General features: G+C 41.1%; 2 protein-coding genes across 2 annotated transcripts in view; both read left to right on the forward strand.

The window, feature by feature from the left end:
- The window catches only part of LOC107375930 (serine protease HTRA1A), a 34938-nt gene extending 33035 nt beyond the window's left edge, over positions 1-1903 (forward strand). The window contains exon 9 of the mRNA XM_015944763.3: positions 1261-1903. Coding sequence (XP_015800249.3) covers positions 1261-1429 — 169 coding nt within the window. The 3' untranslated portion in view covers positions 1430-1903. The remainder of the gene's footprint in view (positions 1-1260) is intronic.
- Positions 1904-5038: 3135 nt separating this feature from the next.
- Positions 5039-22705, forward strand: wapla (WAPL cohesin release factor a). The gene is made up of 20 exons (XM_015944765.3): positions 5039-5251; positions 6213-6626; positions 7252-7954; positions 8090-8391; positions 8466-8596; positions 9805-9900; positions 11704-11865; positions 12417-12553; positions 13323-13434; positions 15865-16095; positions 16479-16590; positions 16678-16775; positions 16980-17056; positions 17450-17625; positions 17755-17870; positions 17950-18165; positions 18535-18736; positions 19079-19167; positions 19287-19382; positions 22444-22705. Exons 2-20 carry the CDS (start codon positions 6239-6241, stop codon positions 22507-22509), a joined length of 3510 nt encoding a protein of 1169 aa, XP_015800251.3. The 5' UTR covers positions 5039-5251; positions 6213-6238; the 3' UTR covers positions 22510-22705.
- Positions 22706-24309: the final 1604 nt, after the last annotated feature.

A 24309-nucleotide genomic window follows, 5' to 3' on the forward strand; every position in this document is an offset into this window, starting at 1 on the left:
ATTAGCCCTGTTCCTACCAGGCCTTGTCTGAGTTTACTCTTCACCTAAATCACGGCTTTCTGCACAACACCATTTCTGTGGTTCCTTTTATACTCTGTGATCTTTTTTTTTTCCCGATGCCTTTTCGTGCTTTTGATCTCTCTCTGAGTCGTGTTGGCTCGTGGCCTTTGTAAATCCTGACTGCGATGCAGAAAGCTCTTCATCTGCTGCTGTAGCAGCTGAGAATAATGAGAGCAGCACTTGATTGCTGCAACATTAACGGATGCTGTTGAAAGTGAAGGTGTGGTTGACATGTGGCTGTGATTAAGCAGCCATTTTCTGCTGATTACTCCGTTGCTTTGTGTGATTTTAGCCTCGTTGGAGAGCTTTTTGCATTATAGCAGTCTGGTTGGCCACTATGTATTTGAAATAAATTATTTCAATCTTTCTAGGCTATCAATGGATTATTGCCATGTCATTAAATTTCTTACAACACGGTGTCATTGATTTAGCATGGCATGTAAACACACCTAAAACAAAACTCTCCTGTGTTTGATTAAATTATTCTGTTTCTTTCCTCTCCACTAAAGTATACAGCACTAGAGACATTCATTATTCAAGCAAGACATTTTAACAAAAAGGGTTTAAAAAAGGATGACTTGCAGAGATTTATTTGGCAGAAAAACGAGCTGTATTTTACAAATTCTTGCTAAAAAATTACAAAAACTTCTAATTTCAGTTGATTTAAAGGGTAAAATCTCTTTGCTTCTGCATCAAAAGGAGATGCTTGAGGTGGACTGAGCATCTGATCCCGATGCCCCCCACGGGAGGTGTGTCAAACGTGTCCCTTCAAGAGGACGCCTAAAGCCAGCCCCAGGACTTCCTGCAATGATTAAATCTCTTAACTGTGCTCAGAATTTCTCAGCGCTTCATTGAACACTAGATGATTCTGATGAGAGCGAGTTTTGGGCAGTTTTACTCTGAAATTCTTTAACTTGAAAACTGGCAGTGTGCATACTGAGCACAAATCAATAGAACCTTTTCAATTTTTTTGTGTTATTTTTGCAAATATTGGTGCAAAAGTGGCTGGAAATGAGGGTAAAAGTGGTAGAAAATGAAATAAAAAGCTATTGGCCGACTCATCCCGTCTCATTTACCTTGTTGGCACCAAACTGTCATGTCACTCAGCTCGTCAGACCTGTGAACCTCTCGTTGCTCCTAACAACATGTGCTTCCAATTTCTGAAACGCTCAATAAGTCATTCTGTTTTGCTCCTCCCAGCGGTGGACTTAAAGAGCACGACGTCATCATCTCCATCAACGGCCAGCGGATCTCCACAGCGACTGATGTCAGCACCGTCATCAAGAGGGAGAACATCTTAAAAGTGGTGGTTCGCCGTGGCAACGAGGACGCCATCCTCACCGTCGTTCCAGTGGAGATCGATCCTTGACTCCTCGTAAATCCTGCATCAGGGAGCTGGAGTTTGGTTGAACTCGTCATCAGCGGACCTTGGGATGGGTTTTCCGCTGACTCCCCTCCCCACCATTGAGGCCAAAGTCCCAGTGGCACCACACTTCCAGGAAAGATCTGGCTTTGCCTTGAAAAAACGACGGTACGGCTGCTCTGAAAGCGGGGCTGTACTTCGTTTTCTATTTGTGTTTTTACTTTTAGTCCTTGATGTGTTCATTAATGCTACTACTGTTTGGTCACAAACATAAAAAATGTTTTATATGGCAATGTTTTCTTAATTTTTGTCTTTTTTTTATATGGACATTAACCCAAAACTGCTTTTTAGAGACTCACTGAGCAAATCTGATTTTTATGATTGTTTCTTTGAATCCCTCTTTTTAAAAGTACTGAACAACATTTTTGTTAATTATGTGATGTATTACTGACAAAAATAAATAAAACCTACATTTTTCCATATGCAAGTCTTCAATTCTTTTTCACTTCAATTCTCTCCGTTGAGTGTTAGAGAAACGGCACCCAAGCTGATCGTATCAATATTATCTTTGCACGTGCAGCGTTCATGTGTAATACACACAGAGGAAGGGGGCTGGAGGCCAATTGGAATCTGTTTTGAATTTGTTTTTATTGCCTTCATATGGGCTTGATAGCAGTCTGGTGTTGTTGAGCCAGGGGCTGTGCAGGCTGACCTCAGAGACAGAAGCGTGAGCCAAACGGAGATCTGACCCTCGATGCAGATGTGGGGTTTGGATAAACACGCTCGATTCTTTGTAAAAGAGATTTGTTCACCACATAAATGTTGGAAAAAGATGATAAAGCAATCCTTGTGGAGAACTATGGAGACCAGCACAGACTGCACAAACAGCTTTATAGACTCCTTTGAGTAAAATCCTTCAGGAGCTTTTCTTTTCATTTATTTTTAACTAATCAGATGTATTGTGTCTGGTTTGAAACTTCCACTCTTTAAAGATATACTTTACAACGTTTTTATATATTTAAATCATTTTCTTGAGAGAGTATGTGCTAAAATGACCCTTTTTATACTCTATGATCTTTTTTCATGAAAGACCACACAGCCCCCATCACCCCCTGTGGCCAGAATATCACACTTGCAACTCCAGAGTGCCGGTCAGGTCTGTTGGGACTTGGGCCTAGTCCACACGTAGCCATTTTTTTTTAAACGAATATCCGCCCCTCCAAAAACTTGCATCCACACCACCGCGTTTTAAAAACAAACTCTGTCCACACGTACCCGGATAAATACGTTGTTAAGGACATGCCAGACCTGTAGGCGGCAGTACTTCCCCCGTTCTTAACCTCGTCCTTCGTCTGTGGTCTTCCGCAAGGAGCAGTAATTCCGCTTGCAAAAACAAACAAGCAAAAAGCGCTTGGACAATTGATAAAGCGAGCGCAGCTCTGAGGGCATCCATGCTGTCGGCTAGTGTAAGCACAGGTTGCACACGTGATGTCAGCATTTTTTTGTCCCGGAAAGTGACGTTGCGGAGCTTAAAACTCCGGTTTTGTCTGTCCACACGCAGACACCCAAAACGGAGAAAACGCAGATCTTCACTTTGGCCGGAGTTTTTAAAAAGATCCGTTTTCGTGTGGATGACAAGCCAAAATGTAGAATAATATCTAAGTTTTGGCAGATCCCCGGCTACGTGTAGACAGGGCCTAAGAAAAAGGAACTGACATACCTGGCGCTGCAGTCTGGTTCCAGAATGTTTCCTGCATGATTTAATCATGAACACAGCTGATTTAATTTATTGATGAATCACTTCTATATACACTAATAAAAGCTGGGGAGACATGTCAGCTGTTAGATTAAGGTGTTAAAAAGGCGAATGCATAGCAAGGAGGTATGTTTTGTTTTTGGTTCTACAAATGGACACTAGGGGGTGCTAAAAGCAAGCCAAAACTGAGTGCATTTAAACATCTTGGTTAAAAGCAAATGGAGGAAATTTGGTAGGATTCAGCAGTTTGCTTCCCAGTTTTCACATTTGAGCTGCAGACCAAGTCTCTTAACAACCATTGGACGGTCATCCATCTTTTTGTTTCCATTTGGAAGCTTTACTACAGAGAGGGGCTTTCCGTTGATGGTTAGCTTCCATGATTAATGACCAGATATTATTTTTGGAATTCACTGGACATTCTTTTTTTTTTTTTTACAATGCAATATGCACTAGATGAGTTTAGGTATTTGGAAACAGAAGCAGAACATGAAATGCAGCCTAAGTAGACACTAAATAGGGGAAAATGCTCAGCTTATACATGAGAAACCGTTAGTATTGCTGCCATCTGCTGGTTCTGTCTCAGAGTTGCAATTGTCGATTTTACGGATCTTGATTCAGTCTCAAAAGGTTGGAGCAGACACTAAACTCTGTTATTTGGCTTTACCGTGGCACAGATCCCTGACTTATTTGATCAAAGCCTACAAAATATTCAGATTATCACACACATTTTAAAAACTGGACTCAAGCTTTCCTCCAAATAAAGTCATAACTGCCAGACTGCCAAACCACGAGTTCATTATACATGCCATGTCTGTATTGCATCACCATCTCTGGGACCCTGATGTGAACTGACAGCTCCTCTCTGGGTCTAGCTGTAGACAAATGCCAGAAATATGTGAATCTAACACCGTTTGGATACAGCAATGTTTTTAGTAAATGTTGGACAGTTACAAAAACAATTCTGTGACTGAGAAAATCTTTGGTCAAACTGTGATCTATGACTCTTCTGGAAACCAGACACCTTAAAAAGGTGTTGCCACTTTAATGTGCACATTCGCTTCTGGGGGACAACAGAGATCCCACAACATATTTATCTTTCATATACAGAAAATGCATTATTTATTTTTCTTCATGTGAGGAATAATACAACTTTAAGTCCTAAATAACTTTTTGAACGGCGCTCATGTGAAATTAGAATCACCTTCTTTCTGAGTCGTTTCCACAGAGGACCTGTGACCTGAAGGAGTTATCATGTATGTCTAGGATGAGTGATGGTCATTTTAGTGTTGATGTAGTTGTGACCACTTTGTCTTGCTGACCCAGGGCTTAAGTTGTATTTATATTCCAGTTGTGCCCCCTACAGAGTGGTTCTGGTGAATGACTTGCATTTTGGTAAACAAAACAATCAAAGAACTTTAGGTAACCAACACTTACTCTTTTGACTGCTGTTTTACAACCCTAGGTGGGCAATAGTTCATCATTAATAATATTTGAAAAAAACATCTACCATAGAGTAAAATCACCATGGTTTAAAACCATTTGCAAGCTTTAAACCCCAATTTAGCAATTTTCTGCATGTAGCATCGTTACCTGCATTACTCGGCACGGTGTCCAACTTTAAAACTGAACGTGATCCTGCAGCGCCCCCTGTCAGCCTGGTTTTACTTTAAAATTTAAACCAATCAGAGACGCGTATGTTGACACAGTCTCGAGGCACAGGGGAGTGTTCCTGCTGCTGATTGGACAGTTTTTTTTCAACAATGTAGTACGTGATTAGGATGTCTTTCCAACCATCGAGGAGGGAGGGGATATTTTAATGGCCGTCACTTGCACTTAAAAAATACAAAAACTCCGGATTATCAGCTATATTTAGACAAGTACAGCTTCCTATACATTTTAGAACGCCTTTCTTTCGCAATAAACGCAACATCTAAAACATCATTAAATTAGAAATGTGTTTGTAGTGCCTTTTCCGTTGCTCTGAACGGACTTTACCCGCTTGATTTGTGCGTGAGTAGCTGGTTAGGCCTCGCCGGCTGTCTGGAGACGAGACGATTAGCTGGAGTTGAAAGGTAGAAAGTCTTCTTTGCTTTTGCTTTATACTGAATATCATATTAGATGCCAATACTAAAAGCTACCTTATGGGTGCTTGGTCGTGTTTGAAATACGGAGTTTCATGCTTAAAATGGAGCCATGTTAGAAATGTAAACAAGAGTCAGGTTAGCGTAGTTAGCTGTGCGGAAGCTAATAGCTAACTTCACAGTAGTTAACTTTACATGCATGCCTAACTAGTTATCAGGCAGAGACAAGTTACCTACACGGCTAATGTGTGACAAAAGGCCGTGTATTTAACTCCCAAGTTTAATGAAAGTTTATCAAAATCCTTTTTCTCTCGTGTAACCTAGACAAACGACATTCGAAGCTAGAGCTAGCAATGCTAACTTTGTATGCTAGCAACTATCAGTTGACTCAACTAAAACTTGCAGGCAATATTTTGAAAGCATTTTAAGTGTATATATTTTTTTACCTGTCGGTTAGCAAGTAAAATCAATAACATTAGTAAATATATCGATTTCTGAAGTGTCTTGTTATAAAACTTATCTAGGACATATACATTGAAATCCCATTAGGACCTTCAGAATAAGATAACGAACAAGACCGGGTAGTTTTTTGTGAGAAAGTCAAAGAACGAATGGATCGATTGTTGACATTTAGGTAATTCTCTCTATAAATAAAAGTCTAGTTGTTTATAGTTTGTAAAATGTGTTTTAATTTACCCTCAACGCATAAATGACCCCAGTTTTAACCAGAGTAAGAAAAAGTTTGAGATAACAGCTGAAGTCTGAACATTATTTGGAAAAAGAAACTAGTAAGCATCTTGTGACACATGCAGCTTTTTTCATAAACTTAATTTAAAAACATCTAAGATCATTTTTGTTCTTTTAGATGTGCTTGTATGTGAAGGTTCAAATGATCATGTTGTTAACTTAATGCATGTGTTAAATATTGAATGGTCTTTACCTTTATTTACAGAGAATATGTAACAAACAACAACCAGCATGACATCAAGATTTGGTAAAACATACAACCGCAAGGGAGGGGAGGCAAATTCAAAGTTTGAAGAAGTCTTTTCCAATAAAAAGCCCTCTCTGTCCACCAAATGGGGAGAAACTACATACAAGGCTCAGCTGGGAACCAAAAGGCCTCTCTTAAAACCCGGTGTCCCTGAGGTCTCAAAGAGACCCAGGCTTGAGGACAGTGACAATGAAGAAGACCCATTTGGGTTTGACAGCGATGAAGAGTCTAAAACTGTAGCCTCTCACAGTGAGTCTGGTGCGAAACTCATAGAGGAGGGGGTGACAGAAACTGCTCAAGTGCAAAGTAGAGTAACTGCTGCTGTTGTGACTGCCACACAAGGCTCTGCAAGTATACCTGCTACATTCGCAAGTGAGTGACAAAAAATGTTTTATGTTGCATCATTTTCTTTTCACTATCTTTGTCTCTATTTTTTATTCCAATTCTTACACTCAGTTGTGACTTCTATATTATCAGTTCTGGTTCGAGACCAAACTATATATCGGGCCAATATATTAAATTTTTTCTGTACTGTATCGGCCATTAGCCGAAACTATTTTTAAAAGCCAACAAAAAAACAATCAGGCACCTGTGTGGCCAACTACTGCCACTACTAGGCTGAAGAAAGGACCCCAACACACTTATTTATTAATTTTTTTTTTAATATTTTGAGTTTGTTTTGTATTTGAAGTTCAATAAATATTGAGAGTATTATATATTGCACACAGTGAATGTTCAGGTGTCTTTCACAATCATTGTGCTGCTAAAACGTGTATATATACATATATATCTATATATATATATATATATATATATACATATATATATATATATATATATATATATATATATATATATATATATATATATATATATATATATATACACATACATATATCAGCCTTAATAATCAGCTTTAGATAAATATAAACATATCAGTCTGCCTCTAGTCCTGGTCTTTTACTATGATCACTCATAAATTTCTTTACACTTTTAGGTAACCAACCATCAGAGAAGAATGTTAAAAACAACCAGCCCTGGTACAAAAGTGCATTAGAAAGCAATCAGAAACCAGCATGCCCGACCTCGTTTTCAGACACGGTTCTTTCTCAAAACCAGAACATCTCCGTGTCGCAGACAGCTGCTTCCTCTACTTCTGGTTTAGACTCCTCCCTCAAACTGTCAGCTGATGCGCCAGGAGGTAGCAAACACTTTCAAACTCCTTCCTCCTGTGATGGATCTTTATCAGAGGAACTAAAGATGGTGGTGCCCATGGAGCCTCCACCAGAGCCAGTAGACAACATTCCCCCATCGCCATTCACTCTAAGAGCCTCAAACTGCAAGAAATACCAGCGGCCCAGTCGGCCTGATAAAATTCTATCTGAAGTTGCTGAAAACGACAACGAGAAGCTGACCGACATAGCGAGTGTTCAAGATAAAACCAACAGTGTCCTTTCTGCTAGTGCAACTAATACTGCTGCCAGTGTTAAAACAGCAGCTAAGCCTGCAGGCAGAGGTGGTGGGAGGGTGCGAGACTACACAGTTCTGCATCCCTCCTGCGTGTCAGTGTGCAACGTTACTATCCAGGACTCAATTGAGCGGAGCGTTGATGAGTTAGTCCCCCCGGCTACCCCCGCTGACCTTGGAGAAGCAGGGCTTATGAAGAAGAAGTCTGATGCACAGCCACCTAAATCTACTCGGTAAGATGTGTTTTTATCTGTCAGCATTTTAAAATGATTCATAAAGTTGTGATGTTAGTATTCAGTCTGTTTCAAAGAGATTGGACAAATACTTTATTTCTAAATTTACTGTTGTTAATAAATTAATCCTTTTAGGTTTAGACCCACCCAAGCAAAGGTAAAAAAGACTAAAACGGAGACAAAACTGGAGTTCTTTGGCTTTGAGGCGGAAGATGGTGAGCAGGAAGAGGAGAGCTCGGAGAGTGGAATGCCAGGAAAGAGCAGCTACAAGATCAAGTATTTTGGCTTTGATGACCTGAGCGAGAGCGACAGCGATGACGAGAGCTCTCAGGTCAAAGAGAAAAGGGCCAAGAAGGCAGCTTTAGCTTCCCTGAGCTCCGGGGTGGACAGTCCTCACACGAGTGATTCTCAGGACAGTCAAGCCAGCAGCAACACAGGTGAGCAGATGAAAAGTTATCTACTTTTGAGATCACTGAGTTTTATAAATAACTCCCTGGGATGTGTCAAGTAGATGCTTTTGAGTTCTCTGACGACTCCAGCCCCGCTGGCGTCGATGGACCGAAAGGACGACCGACGAAGGCGGGTGACAAATCCAAGGATTCCATCTGTGGGTTAAAAAAGATATTTAGTGGACCCAAAAAGGTATTTTTTTTTTTTATTTTTTTTGTTCCAAATTTCTTTGAATTGTTTGTAATCAGATTAAGGTACCAGATTACAATACTGAGCAGCCATAGTCCATTTGGACTTCATTTCATCTAATCAATCTCATATTTACGTGTTGAATGAAAGGGATACTGTGCAGTTTTGGGTTGCTTTAGCACCACCTAGTGTTTGTTAAGGAAATCAAAAGGCAAACTGATCTCCTTGTTGTGTGTTTGTCTTTTTAACAACCTAATCTAACCGCTGAAATGTCTCCTCAGACTTCATTAGTTTCTACAGGAGTGATTTATCACTAAATGAAAAAAATCAGCCGTGTTCATGATCTAAAACATGCAGGAAACATGCTGGAAGCAGACTGCAGCGTTGGCATGTCAGCTTCACTTTACTAAGTCCAACAGGGAACAGCCTGCCTCTCTGAAGTTGCAAGTGCGATATTCTGGCCACAGAGGGCAGTGGGGGTCTTTTCATTAACCATGTAAAGGTTCATTTTGGCACATATTGGCTCAAGAAAATTACAGAAAAAAATCGAGTTGTATAGGCTGACTTTAATCTGACAAAGTCCATTCAAAGTCCATGATTTTTAAAAATCGGTTATTGTTGCAGTTTTGGAAGTTGTAACTACACTACAACACACACACACACACACACACACACACACACACACACACACACACACACACACACACACACACACACACACACACACACACACACACACACACACACACGTGGCTGTTCTCAGGCCTGCTTTAATCCAATTCCTCTGATGTTTGTGATGTTTTCATCCCACATTTCTTTTTTCCTTATGAACAGTGCTTTGCTGCAGCATTGGGTGTATTTATTTTTTTCGCTTATTTCTGTGTGGTTACACTTTCCTACAGCTGAACTTTCTCCATTGTCTGTAATATGTGCTTTAGTCACACATTGTGTCTGCTACAGGAAATGTTGGTGCTACTTGTCCCAGTTTATCAACAGCATAGGATCATCTGCATGAACTGTAACCTAACCACCTCCATTCTGTTTTTACAAGTACAAATGAACAATGAGGGGTTTTATTTATGTTCGTTATGCAGCTGGTTGTTTAAATTTCAGTGATGAAAGTTGTTATTGGTTGTGTAAATAGGACCATGGTGTTCGTTTTGAGGCTGCATTTCTGTCAAACTAACAGTTTAATTCTTCCTGTGTTCCAGTCCCCCTCTAAAGCGGTGTACAACGCTCGCCACTGGAACCAGCCAGAGCCCGAGGAGGTACCTGCTCCTCCCCTTTCCCGATCACACACTGCTCCGGTGAGATATTGTGCTCGACTTTATTGCACCCTTCTGAACACTAATCAGTGGCCACTGGGTGAAAGGCTGTCTGTGTGAAGCATATTTATGACTTTATTTTGAACATTCGTGTGGCTGTTTGTGCAGCATTAAGGCAAATGCTATTAAAGGCTATTGTAGCTCAGATGCTAATGAATCGAACCGTTTGTTACTCTTGTTTCATTTTGTTGCCATCGTTGGTCTTTTACTGGTAAACATTTCTTAATTAATCGCTCCAATTTGTTTCTTGAATTATTTCCCCTGACAAGCAAACCTGGTTCTGCTTGTTTATTTTGAGCTGACTTTACCTCACAGGATTAAACATTTGTACACGAACAATGGATTCAAGCAGCACATATTTACCCACTGTAACGGCATGAAGGTTCTCTGATTTGTGCCAAAGGTCACATTTGCCCAGCTGGGTCAAGCTGGGTCAAACAGTACTTAGAATCCACAGATTAAACCCAAGGAGCCACGATGTCTGCTCAAGATCATAACACCATCTGCTGTTCCGTCCCAGAAGAATGACACTTCAAGCCACGATGATGATAATTAAATAATAATTAATAAACTAATGATTTTATTACTGTTTAAGTAATCATTACAACATAATCACTTGGTTCAGATATAAAGGTATTTTAATTACATGAAATGGATTATTATTATGCTTTGGGTATCATAATGATAATTATTATAATGATTAAAGATGTGTTCAGCAAAGAAGACCTTCACCCTTATTCAGCCAACACTGAGCTCAGATAAACAATAACTGCATCACATGTTTTTTGACGCATGAGCAAGCTTTCTTCTGGAGAGAGGGGGAGTGTTCTGAGAGAGTTTGGTAAAAACTAACCATCACAGATTTCACGTCCAGTTCTTCAACCAACACCACGAGGAAAGGAGTACGGCCGTCTCCTGATCTCCGCCAAGCTGTTCTGTCACGCCGACAAGAATGGCTAAAGAACAAACGAGCTAACGCAAGACTCTCCCAGAGTCATTGATTTCTGAAGTTAAGTTAAGACGATAACGTGCATTTGCCAAACGCTTCGTACAGCCGTGTACCCGACTACCACTCTGGACCAGAGCATCGGACACTCACGTCTTCTCTGCCAGCCCCGAGTGTCATCTTGGATGAACCCATCCTCCGTTCTCCGGATCCACAAGAGGGTCAGCCTGTTTGGGTGAGGTAGAACACGACAGATGACGTTTGATGCGGTTTTCTCTCAAAATAACTCCGTTATCCGCAAAACATCATTTTCACCAGAACGCTTCCATTCCCTCTGAAAGAAACCTTCTGAGAACTTCATTCACGCATTCCAAACTCACCATTCTCAATCTTAGTTCCATCCAACACAGGTTTGCTTTTAAAACAAGTTTAATATCAAAGCTGTTAAGGATTGTTATTAAAATTGCCATCCATGAATTGTCATTTTTATAATTGTCGCTTCAAATCTTTCAGTTTAAAATTGTTAGTAAATAAATCTCTTCATTTTTAAACTTGCCTCGTTATTGAAACGAAACACAGAAAAGGGTTGCATTTCCAGTTTATCGAATGAAAGGAATCTTAATGAATCTTCTGTTTAATAAATAAAAATTGGTTATTAATTTAAGTATCTAAGATTAATTTTCACACCATTACACACACACGTACTACACGTGTGTGTGTGTGTGTGTGTGTGTGTGTGCGCGCGCACGTTTAACACATCTGTTAAATCTGATAGATGCACCACTACACAGATGTTATTTTAGCATGAGCCTCACTTCTTTGCCCGTTTTCCTCCTCAGGCCGTGTTATCAAGCAGCAGCAAGGACAGCAACTCCCATAAAGATGACGGCTTGTTCAAAGCTCCTCCACCACCACCAAAAGTCATTAAGTCAGAGACCATGCCCACACGACTCAACCAGGATATTGTCACTGCACTAAAATGCAGGAAGGAAGACAAAGAGGTCAGTTCAAGGCGCAGTGAGAGTTTTTACTTAGTTACAGCAGGTGAGGAGAAACTGTTTGCATGCTGTTTATGCTCTGTAAAGGAGTGGACTAATTTCTTGGATACCGAGCTTGTTGTTGTTTATTTGAATCCCGCTGAGAGTTCAAAGTAGCAGTGAGCACACTGCCTATAATTTAAAACACCCCTACAGCTTGTGTAATTTACAGATGGGCCTTTTGGCTCCACATCACGCTGTTAGCCACGCATCCCCTGAGATGCAGTAGCGTCGGCCACAGTGAGCCGTCACCAGACATTGATGCTGTAATGGCTGATACTTTTAAACATACACAATGAACTGCTGATCTAGCTCGAACTCTACATGCTGAGCTGTTATTGATGAGGCGTATTAGCGCAGTCAGCTACTGCCGGTAATGCAACCTGCAGAGGAATTTTAACAATGAGCGCCGTCGTATTGATGTTTGTGCAAAAGCTTTTGCCTGAGCGGGTTGTATCTCAGGAGTGGTGCACCTTCCCACTTAACTGTAATTAACCCCATTCCTCATTCCACAGCTTTACACGGTGGTGCAGCACGTGAAGCACTTCAATGATGTGGTGGAGTTCGGAGAGAATCAAGAGTTCACGGATGACTTTGAGTATCTGGAAACGGGACTAAAGAGCAGTCAGCCGCTCAACACAAGATGCCTTAGGTGAGTATGATTAAACACTCGGCTCCGACTCGCTGTTGCCTTGTGCAGAGTGTCTCTGGTCTGACAGATGTTTGTCTAGTGCCACCTTAAAGGTGCTCAATTCCAATTACCTGTTAGAATTGATTAAAGCGTAAACACCTGTTCTCTAAGGTTTTATTGAAAAACATTAACCCTTTGATGCATAATGGTCACTACAGTGGACAGGTACTCAAAATTGTTATTTATTTGTTTTTGCTATAAGCACAGCTTTTGAAGACTTTATTGCATTTGAGCCCCTCCATATGTACTTCAGTAAGCCAAGCCACCATATTTCATGTTCAGAAAGCACGCTGTCCACTGAGATGGACATGTAATAAATTGTAAATTATAAAATTTTACAAGAAATATTTGTTGAAATTTGTTTCATTCACACCTGAAGACGAACGAAAAAAATTGTTTAAAAAATCATGGTTGAAGATTTCATAATTCATGCATCAAAGGGTTAATGTCACATAGTTACTGGTTAAAAAGGATGTTTCATTATTAAAGACGACTAGGCATATTAATTTATTTGTATTTTGTGGCTTTTTTGTGAAATAGTCATTTTTCACCATCTGTTGGCTTTGCTGATTATTTAAGTGTTCTGTTCTAAAACTGGAAGAAAAAAACATAAAAAGTTGATTAAAAACACAAATAACCTGCTGCAGATGGACATTAAAACCTTTTATATTGGTTTGTTTTAGCTTGTCTCATATTCGTTGGTTTGTGATTTTTCTGACTTTTTCTTCAGTATAATCAGCTTGGCCACGAGGTGCGCCATGCCCGGCTTCAGGATGCACCTGCGCGCTAGAGGGAAAGTGGCTCAGGTCTTCAAAATTCTCAGTGATGCTCCACAACACCCGGTCAGTCAAGCAGCTGCTTTAAATTAATTTTTTTATTTAGCCTTTTTATCAAAATTTTAGTGAGAATATTTCTGTTTTGAACACTCATGGCTAACAGCAGGTAGATATAGACATCCATTTCCAAGGAGTTTTATTATTTGTTAACACTTCAGAGGGCAGCACAGGGTTATTAACAGCCATGATACTGCATTTCGAAGTCCTTTCTGATACTGTATTATCTACTACGTCAAAAATGTAATTTAATCTCCATTACGATCTGGGAAGAAGTTTACTCTTGCGCTGCTACCAGTTGCAAATCGAGCACACCACCCACAGAGATGCCAACTTAGCAGCTTCGTGGCTATTTCCAACATTTCAGACCCCCTTTGTGACTTTTTAGTTTTTTTTGTTTTGTTTTGTTTTTACCAAAGTGCCTGGCGAACAACCTAGCAACATTTTTGAGGACCCTTATCTGGATCTCACTCACTCATAAAACCAGTTGTTGTGCGAGCTAAACATATTGGTGAAGGTTCTCAGTCATCCGAATCATGGTAATCCAAAGGGGGTTCAAATGAAGGCAACTGGACTTCTTTGGTTTCTTAAAGACCTTTTGCTTCTCGTCAGAGGAACTTCGTCTGTTCTGACTGGAATATGAGAAAGTCACACTTATAAGCTGTAGCTGTCTATTGTTGCTTAATGAGCCGAAACTACCCATGAATACCCCTACCCCCGAGAAGTAACGCTCTTCTGCATGTAATCAAAACTACCATTCTATAACGTTATAGGACATAATGGCATCAATAACCCCCTGGGATAGAGAGGAGACGTATTCTTGGGTAGTTTCAGCTAGGGATGCTCAATTTATGGCAAAAATGATGATCACGATTATTTTGAATGAGATTGAGATTGCGATTATTTAAGATTTTTTTTTTAATTAATGTTGATTTTATTTATTTATTCTGTCATAAAATTGCACAGGTCACAATCAAAGAAAGACAATACATAAGAAAAAACACGGAACAAGTAGGGCTGCACGTCGATAACAGTGATTAATATTGTGATGATGATATTACTTGCAATAAATAAAAACTTAACTCGGCAACAAAAATATTCAAAAACAAAGAAATAAGAAAATGACCCCCCCCCCCCCAAAAAAATCATAAAAATGAGAAAAAGCAAAAGATGTGAGTAAAGGGGAAAAAAATAAACAAGAAAAGGTAATCGGTGGATCCCGGGAAAAGCAGAATCTACAGAAAGAGCAGAACAAAGCTAACAAATGTTTGCTAACCATCAACATTAAGTGCCGTCCGCCTTGGGGGTGGGCATTTAACCTATGAGAACCCACCCAATTGGCCAAATGGGTGAAGCGCTCCATTTGATTTGTTAAAGCATCACGCTTCCGTTTGACAGAAGGCATTATATGTAGCAAACATTTGAGCTGAGCATTCCTTGCAATATTTATCTGTTCTTTGCAACATGCATATTGAGCATGCTGATATCGCAATAACGATGTATTTGCGATACATTGTGCAGAACAAGATAATCACACAAACAATTTCTGATTGCTATTATGAAAGAGCCAACACACTTGCTCAGAGTTTATGACCCAAAGGGTTTAGGCTGAGGTTTATCTTATTAAAGCGTACCCAATACAGACCCGGTTTGATAAAAATATCTTGCAAATACTGATGGTAAAAGTAATACAGTGCATTTATAATATAAAATAAATAGAAACATATAAACATCTATGTTGTAGTAAACTTCCACAAAATGTTGCATAATGATTATTTAGTCCTCTCCAGCGATGGTGTAGGGGAGCGTACAGTAGCAACGTGTCACTCAGAGGTTGTCAGCATGAGGAACTTATTTCTAACCTATTTATTTACAGGTCCCATCGCTTAATGTAATAATTGTCCCAGGCATTTTATGCTATCACTGTCCCTGCTTTCACAGCAATCTAAGGTGCACTGCAACACACACACACACACACACACACACACCCTCTCCCAGTCGGTAGTAATCGGGCGCACTGCGAGTGTGTGCCATGTGCACACATTTTGACGTCTTTTAGCGGCTCAGGAGCCTGCTGGTACAGTGTGTGTCACTCACTCTTTTATATTACAAATGTTTGCCCTGTACACCTCTCTTTTGTCATCAACATGATCAATATTAAAGATCTTGTTAAATAATCAAGATCTCCGTTTCAGTAAAAAAAAAAAAATCGTGATTGTCGTTTCTGCCATAAGAGCAGCGTCTCGTGATTTTCATCTCGAGGGGCGCTATATCAAAGATTGTTTTCTTTCTTTTCTAATCTACAACCACATAACGCATCAGGATGCCTTTGATTGTTATTTTTTTAAGGAGCTGCCCTTAGGCGCTCGGAGATACTGCGATGGTGGACGTGACTCATCATACCGTCTGTTTAAAGTAGATCTCTAATGACTCTTGCAGAACCTCGCTCTGTGCACAGCTGCCTTGATGTATATTCTGAGTCGAGATCGTCTCAACATGGACCTCGATAGAGCCTGTTTGGAGCTAATGATCAAGCTGCTGGAGCAGGACCACGAATACTCGGGCAACGAGGATCAGCTCACCGAAAAGGAAGTGGCGAAGGTCAAAGAAAAGATCAGGAAGCTGTGCGAGACGGTGCACAACAAGCATCTGGATTTAGAAAACATCACGGTAGGTTGTGTGTTCATACAAAACCAATCGGTTCCCCGTATGATGTTGATGTCTGACGTTTTTAATCTGTTATGTATTCAGATTTAATTGGAAATGCTTACATGTCTGATGCTATGTAGTTTTTTTTACCATGCTTGTGTTCTTTTACAATTAAAAAACCCAAAAATTGTAAAAGAAAGGAATCTTAGATGATATAACTTTGTAATATCGACCCATTTCAGGGAGCTCTTTATTCTTATTTTTGATCAAAACTTAGGAATAACAACGTAAAAGTTAATCTTCCAAACGGTTAAAAAATAGTCTAAAAAGTTGCCCATATGTGCAGCAAAAGTATAGAAAATCCTAATCCTGACATATGATTGTGCTCCACGTCTGTTTTGTAGACGGGCCACCTCGCCATGGAGACCTTGTTATCTCTGACCTCCAAGAGGGCTGGCGATTGGTTCAAAGAAGAACTGCGGCTGCTGGGAGGCCTGGACCACATTGTAGACAAAGGTGTGTGTAAACGAGAATTTATTTTTGTGTGATGTCTGCCTCGTTGGATGTCGTTAAAAATGCTTCGTGTTTGTTTTGGTGCCACAGTGAAAGAGTGTGTGCTGAACCTGAGCCAAGAAGACGACAAGGAGAGTCTGGTAGCAGCTCTGTGGGGAGCTGAGAGGTGCCTGAGGGTGCTCGAGAGCGTAAGTAGAGTCCTTTAAAGTTGAGGTTTGTCGAGCTTCAAGGACAAGATTCTGCCCTTTAAGATGGCAGATTTGCCACCTGAAGACTGAACGGCCTTTTGAAATGCTTCCACTGATTTTCTGTATCTTGATTTATTTTCCTGAGCATTTCTCTGAGTGCAGCCCTTTACTGATGTGGATTATTTTTTATCTTTCTGCCAACAGGTGACCGTGCAGAACCCAGAGAACCAGAGCTACTTGATTGCATACAAAGACTCTCAACTTATCATCTCCTCTGCCAGGTAAACCCCAATTACAACGCTGTGTTTGGATGTTGTTGTAACCTTTAGACTCAAACCTGGTTTAATTTGAGGCATTTTTTGGATTTTGTTGCAAGTTTAGTGGAAAATTATGGATTCTAAATGCAATAAAACAGTTTTATTTTTTTTAAAGGTCATACATCATTTGATTTCTGCGTTCTGGTGATGTTACTGGAAGTTTCATTGCAGCTAAACTGACTTAAAAGTTAACTTTTTATCTACACACAGTAGCAGTTGGAGAAAATAATCCATGTAGTCTTTTTGGGTCTCCTTGACTTCTCTTTTTTTTTTCTCTCTCTCTCTCACACCGTTATCTTTTATGTTTTATTTTGCTTTTTTACGATCTCATAAAAACCTTTGGTTTCCTGTCACCAGAGCTTTGCGGTACTGTGAGGATATGATCCAGCGGTACAGCAGGGCGTTAAACAACAGCTCCGTGTCATCGGCGGCTGCAACGCTGCCACACTGTAGCTTCAGCAACGTGGGAAAGGCTGTGGAAGACTGTATGAGGGCTGTCATCGGGGTGCTGCTCAACCTCACCCACGACAACGGTGTCTTTTTAAAATTTAAAATCACAAACATTTATTCCATTTTTATTTTCTGCTTCTGGTTGTTGTCGGAATTTCTTTGCATTGTCGAGATTCAGGGTGAACCGTTGTGATCATATTTGTTGCCCACAGAGTGGGGAAGCACCAAAACAGGTGAGCAGGAGCAGCTAACAGCCACCGCTCTCAACTGCGTCCTTCGAGTCCCACGCTACATCCCCCAGGAGCAGCGCTTTGACGTGCGAGTATTGGTGAGGTTCACTTTAGAAAAACAATCCAGCATGAACACAATCTTCTACTAATCCACTACTTTACTGTTGTTTACATCAGGGTTTGGGGCTTCTGATTAACCTCGTGGAGTACAGCTCCAGAAACCGCCACTGTCTGGTGGAGATGGAGTACATCGTGGATGACGCTTGTTTGGAAGACAGCCTGATGCAATCTGCTGAGCTAACACAATCTGAGGAAGCGACACAGCCAGCCGAGGCCCAGGGAGATGGTGCTGACACGCCCAAGTCTTCTGGAGTTTTGGCTGCCCTGGTGAAGGTACAACATATTCCTTCTAGTTGTCCCTGAAGGAGGGGAGATTTCATGCTGTCAGGACTAAAGTGGCCGGTTGTGATCAGTGCCTGCACGGGTTAAATAAGCTGTTTTTTGTCAGGGAGGCTCTCCGTTTTAAACTCCTTCATACTATTAAAAAACAAAACAAGATTCAGTAAATTCACAAGGATGTAGTCATGTTCTTCTAGCTGCCTGAATACTGAGCAGGAAGGTCTGCTTGTTTTTGTTGAATTGATTTTTAAATGAATAATTTAAAGATTAAATTATGAAAATCACTTATGTTGAAATATGAAGCTCCAGCTGTGGTTCCTTTCCAGAGATCACAGCTGTTGTTGCCTTTTCCCTAAATCGTAGCTCTTCCTTGAGAGGGAACGTGCTGCCATCCTGGCCGAGGCGAAGACGGACGACCTCATCAGTGAGGCTCCCAAGCCGGCCCTGGACCAAAGTGGAGAGTGGCAGGAGACGTCCGGAGAGATCCAGTGGGTGGTGTCTGAGACCAACGACAGCCAACCTGAAAATAAAGAAGAGGAGGATGAAGAGTTGGACCTAAATAAAGGTGTGTGTGTGTGTGTGTGTGTGTGTGTGTGTGTGTGTGTGTGTGTGTGTGTGTGTGTGTGTGTGTGTGTGTGTGTGTGTGTGTGTGTGAGAGAGAGAGGCTGTTTTTTGTTAGTTTGTCACCAATGCACTTAAACATGGATTATTGTCTCTGCTACATTTTCTCTCTATTTAGAGATGAAGAGTAAATCACAGTAATTCGAATTGACGTCGACTAAACTACAGGATATTATCGAGTTGTTAAAAACCGTTATTAGGACGTTGACATTTGGCATCAGATTTTATTAGATTTTTAGATAATTGTAATAGAGAATGAATTATTTTCCCCTTGTGTTGTCTGTAGCTCTGCAGCACGCAGGCAAGCATATGGAGGACAGCATCGTGGCCTCCTACACCGCTCTGTTACTAGGCTGCATTTGTCAGGGCAGCCAGGTGAGTTACACACACACACACACACACACACACACACACACACACACACACACACACGCACTACAAAAAGATATTATCTTCTCTTTAACAATATTTGTTTTTGCCTTTTTCCTTCTCAGGACAACGTGACTACTGTGAGAGAGCACCTACCTAAAGGGGATTTCTCCATCATGACAGAAATGCTGAAGAAGTTTTTGAGTTTCATGAACCTCACTGTGAGTATGATCAGCAAGGTTGTACAATAAAGTTGTCCAGTGTTTGAATTATGTCTGCTTCTGAAAACAAAAATATTTTTGAAGCCATGCTCCTCTAGTTCCATAGTTTGTTTTTGTTCTTATTTACACAGAGTAGCAAAGATTACTGGTTTTTACTTTGTTGACAGTTTCAGCGCCACACAGTCGCCATCATCAGAGTTTAGTGACATTGTGCCCCACTGCCCGCAGATAAACAGCCGAGTTAATGCCACCAACCCCTGCAAAGCTCTGATGGTGGCGACTGAGTGATGCCGAAACTGTCAGCACAACACAATACAAACACAATAGTAAATGCACTATTGTGGATATCTCGGATACATATCAGGATACCACAGATCAGCGCTACGCCCTCTGTTGTCCTGTCGGGGAATTGCTTTGCAACACTCCCCAGGAGATGGAGAAGTCTCTGTGCATCTCCTCGTGGAGCTGACGCAGAAGCATAAACTAGGGTTTAGACCCGCTCACATGTATTTTAGACCCGACTTTTATGGTTACATGTTACGAAGCCGCCAATATTTATCAACTGGGCATCATTAAATTTTCAACAGCATTTCGATGGAAATTTCCACAGATAAATGGTAAAAACTACACATTGTAACTTTAATATCTTATTACCGTATTTTCATGACGCACCGTGTTATAGGGCGCAACTTCAGTTACTGGTGTCTTTTTGGTATTTAACACATACATAAGGCGCACCGGGTTACAGGGCGCGGGCATGGGCACGGTAAAACGTACCGGTAAAACATTTGTGCGGGCTCGGGACTCGGAACATATCAGTGCAAACCAGACATTGTGAAAATTATAAACAGCCAAAAGCATGCTTCACTTTACTGGTCTAGTCCTGCCTGGTTCAGACCTGGTTTAGAGCGCACGTGCACTTCCTCATTGCGTGCGCTGACGGCTCGTGCTCTTCTAATGGGCTCGACACACGGGAGGTAACTTCGCCTCCCCTCCATTCATTTTCAATGAGACATGCGCGACAAAGCGATAATCGCGGGTCTCTCTCCTACTAAAGCCGGGCGTACACCAGGAGTGCTGCAGGAGGACACACAGGGATTTATGGGGGTTGGATGAGGAAAACGAAATAAAAAAAGTAAATCTGTGTTTTGTGATCAGTTTAATTTGACATGAACATGACAAACACGCTTTCTTGACAATCTTTGTGAGAAAAAAAACGTGTAGACATAAAAGCGAACAGCGTGTGTTATTAGGGAAATAGCGGGCGAACGGTGTTGATGCAGGATTGCGCATGCGCCGTGAGCGGTTCTGGTACTTTTGGGTCGCAGCCGCTCGCAGCGCCGCTTCAAGCGCTGATGCGCTGTGTTGAAGTTCAGAATGTGTTTACCGGTAGTTGGTGGATTTACCACATAAACTTTCCACATGAACAAAATCAAAGGTGTGTTATTAATAGGCCTAAGAAAATAGTGTGATTTGAATTGTGTTTTATTAACCCTCTGGGGTCCACATCTTTTGAACAGGTCTGATTTGGGACGCTGTAGCAGCAAGACTCCGCCCCCTTAGTTTCGGTTTCAATTCAGCTTTAAAAAGGAGATAATAACTACACCCCAGTTTTTAAATGTTGTTAATAGGCAACGTAAAAGCGGAGTTGTGGGCTCGACACACGGGAGGCGATCCGCGGCAGCGCGCATGTCTCACTGAAAATGAATGGAGGAGAAGCGATGTCGCCTTCCGTGTGTCGAGCCCATTATACTAAACTAAAAAACGACCTATTTTTAGACAATCTGATAACTTGTCAAAACAGTAGTTTAGTAATCCATGAGAGGGAATGTGCTTGTGAACATAAAAAACCCACAAAAACATGAGATCCTTTTGCTGTTGGTGGAAGTCTCACATATTAAATTGATAAAAAGTATCATCATGTAGCTGAGAGAGAGAGGAAGGCTGCACGAGTAACGAGATGTGCGCAAAAAGGAGCCGCTTGGCGGGGAAAGGAGTGGGGCGACCCGAGTAACAACAAACATTTAGACAGATATTGATGGTAAACTTCATATTTTGGAGCGATCCGGACAGATACATTGTCTCTGCAGTTTAGTAGGCTTTTATTAGGCTTTAATAAAGGATGATGAGAAGGATAAATGTCCACCAGGCAGTTCAGATAGTACGGCTGTTTTTTGAACTGGAAGCAGAGGAAGTGGACGGACTCACAGCCGGAGTCTGAGGCAAACAGCGAGGATGTTGATGACGATGTGGCAAATCCACAGGTCTGTCTTCGCTCGCGTCCGCACGTTCACGCCACGCCCCTTGTCTTCTACTAAGTTCGCGTATCACAACAACACAATAGGCACACCGCACCATAGGGCGCGGCGTACATTTTGGAGAAAATTTAAGACTTTTAGGTGCGCCCTGTGGTCGTGAAAATACGGTAGCTTCTTTAGCCTCCCCAAACTGCTTCTTGTGGCTTTTATAGTTGAAGTGAAAGTCTCATTAGTCATCGTCACACGGATGAAATTACCACTCAACATTTGACCCGTCCTCATGGGGAGCGGTGCGCTGCAGATGTGGCTGGAACTATTTGGTGGTGTTACCCCCCAATCCAGCCCCTTAAAGCTGAGCATCATGCAGGGAGGCGTTGTCCCATTTTTATGTCTTTGGTATGACCCCACCGGGTTTTGAACCCCGATCTCCCATTCCCATGGCGGACACTTCACCACTAGGCCACTGAAAAGGTTTGAATGATTTTAATAGAAGTGTGATCAATAACTTTGTCATCCAATGGTTACAGTTTGTGTGTTCAAACTTTGTAATTCAGGAAAAATCGCTAATTGGAAGGATTAATGTTGAGCACTTTTGCAGTCATAGATGTGCTTTTAGCAGCAGCTTTAAATAGGATTCGCCCCGTCACGTCCGATGACTGGACCCTTCTGCGTCATAAAAATCGTCTTTGAACAGAAGCTTAAAATTCTTTACGGCCTGTTGCTGGAGATCCCAGCAGCACAGATGTACATATTATCTCTCACACTCTCCTCCCTGTGTTTCCCTCTTGTTCCTCCACATGCAGTGTGCAATGGGCACCACAGGACAGAAGTCCATCTCACGGGTCATTGAATACCTGGAGCACTGTTAACACACAGTGAACCACGGCGAACTCTGCACATTTAAAGGGATCCCAGCCTGCCCTGGTCGCCCCCGCCCCCACAAACAGCAGCAACAAGGGGCCATGGGAGTTGCACTTCCTCGTCTTCGCATGATCACACAAACCTGTGATCACTCACTGATACACACACACACACACACACACACACACACACGCACACACACACGCGCACACACACACGCACACACACGCTTCAGTCTCTTTCTGGAGCACAGCCTGAACCAAAGCCCTGCTAACTGACAGACGTGTACATTTCCTCACTTTTATTCAACCAACATTAAGTCTGAATCAGATTCACCCTCAGACAGGAATTGTGTGCAAAAGCTAGGCTAAATAATCCCGCAAGCTTCTCGGGAATCCAAGGAACGTCGAGTGTATTGGCCTCAAAGCAGCGAGGGAGAGAAAAGGGCCACAGAAGAGGAGACTCCTGCTCCCTGTCAGGTGGTGATTTCTGGCCGTGTAGTTGGAGTGTGAGGCTTTGAATCAGATTTTATGGATCATTACATTTTATTCTCTGCCTATCTACGTCCAAGCCAAGGGTGAAATAATTGATCAGCAGGGAAATCAATCATTTTCATGTCTGTATGGAGGTCGGCGTGGGACGATGTTGAATGCAGACATTTATTCGTGTTCTCAGATAGACTGAATGTTTAAGGGAAAGGAGATTTTAAGCTTTGGTTTTTGTGCCCAAGAGTGTTTTTAGATTCAGTTTATTACGTTTTTAGGTTTTTCCCTAAATCCTTTTAAAAACGACTGCTGTTAAAGGAGTCGGGACAGCTCGACCATCTTCCGATTGATGAACAGCTTAAAAAATTCTCATGATTTCTGCTTCCTCGTCACCCATATTCTGATCGTAGCTGCAGGTTATTTAAATTTAAAATAATTCCATGGAATAATTATGAAATGCTTTTTAACTTCATACTATGTGGGATGAATTGCTCCAGATTTCCAGAGTGTTTTTTTTTCTTATTTGTAATGGAAAATTCTTTAAAGATGTATTTAATTTAATATTTTTTTCCTTTCTGTAAACACAAAGCCCTCCCCTGGTTAAATGCTGTTGCGTTTTACTATGAGTCATAATTTAATAGATCAGCTTGCATGCTGGACACGAGTGTTTAAGCTGCGTTTAAATCTGTGGATCAGGAGACATGACTAATGATGATAGCTAATCGACTTAGTGACTCATCCTTCCCATTCATCATAATGTCTGCTTTTTAAAATCTGTTTATTTATTCTGCTGTTGTCATTTACTTGTGATTATGCACCTGAACCTCCTAAAAGCCTCTGTCGTGTACTGCTCACATGTACGATCACTGAAACCGAATTACAGCCATACCTGTATAAACGTCAGTTTAGTCTGGTTTGTAGAGCTGCAGTGAACAGAACTGCAACTGTGTTTACTGTTGATTACTTTGCAAAGTTTTTGGTCTAAATGGAATTTTAGAATGTAAATACTCGTGTACATAGCGGCTAATGGACATTTAAATTGCATAGACTCCCCCCCCCCCAAGCTCTAATATTTTTATTTTATACAATATTAGAGATGTTTGAAAAAGCAAAAAATTGCAAGAAGTGGAAAAAAAAAAGTTTGTACCCATTTTAAGAACATTGTCTCTGGTTACGTGTAAATAATTGTATCTCAAACTGTTAAAAAATTGCTACTTTCAGTAAACTTGTGTGTTTTATTTCTTCAGTTGGTTTTATTTGTTTTGTTAAAAGCTGCAGTGTTTCAAAGTAAATGAGTATGTTTTGGTTTGTTTCTGGTAATCC

The sequence above is a fragment of the Nothobranchius furzeri genome, chromosome 12 (assembly GCF_043380555.1).
Source record: "Nothobranchius furzeri strain GRZ-AD chromosome 12, NfurGRZ-RIMD1, whole genome shotgun sequence".
NCBI classification, from domain to species: Eukaryota; Metazoa; Chordata; class Actinopteri; order Cyprinodontiformes; family Nothobranchiidae; genus Nothobranchius; species Nothobranchius furzeri.

Coding starts and splice junctions, on each gene's coding strand:
- wapla (XM_015944765.3), top strand. CDS start 6,239: ATGACATCAAGATTTGGTAAAACATACAACCGCAAGGGAGGGGAGGCA. Junction 6,627..7,251: donor TATACCTGCTACATTCGCAA/GTGAGTGACAAA, acceptor TTACACTTTTAG/GTAACCAACCATCAGAGAAG. Junction 9,901..11,703: donor CCCGATCACACACTGCTCCG/GTGAGATATTGT, acceptor TTTCCTCCTCAG/GCCGTGTTATCAAGCAGCAG.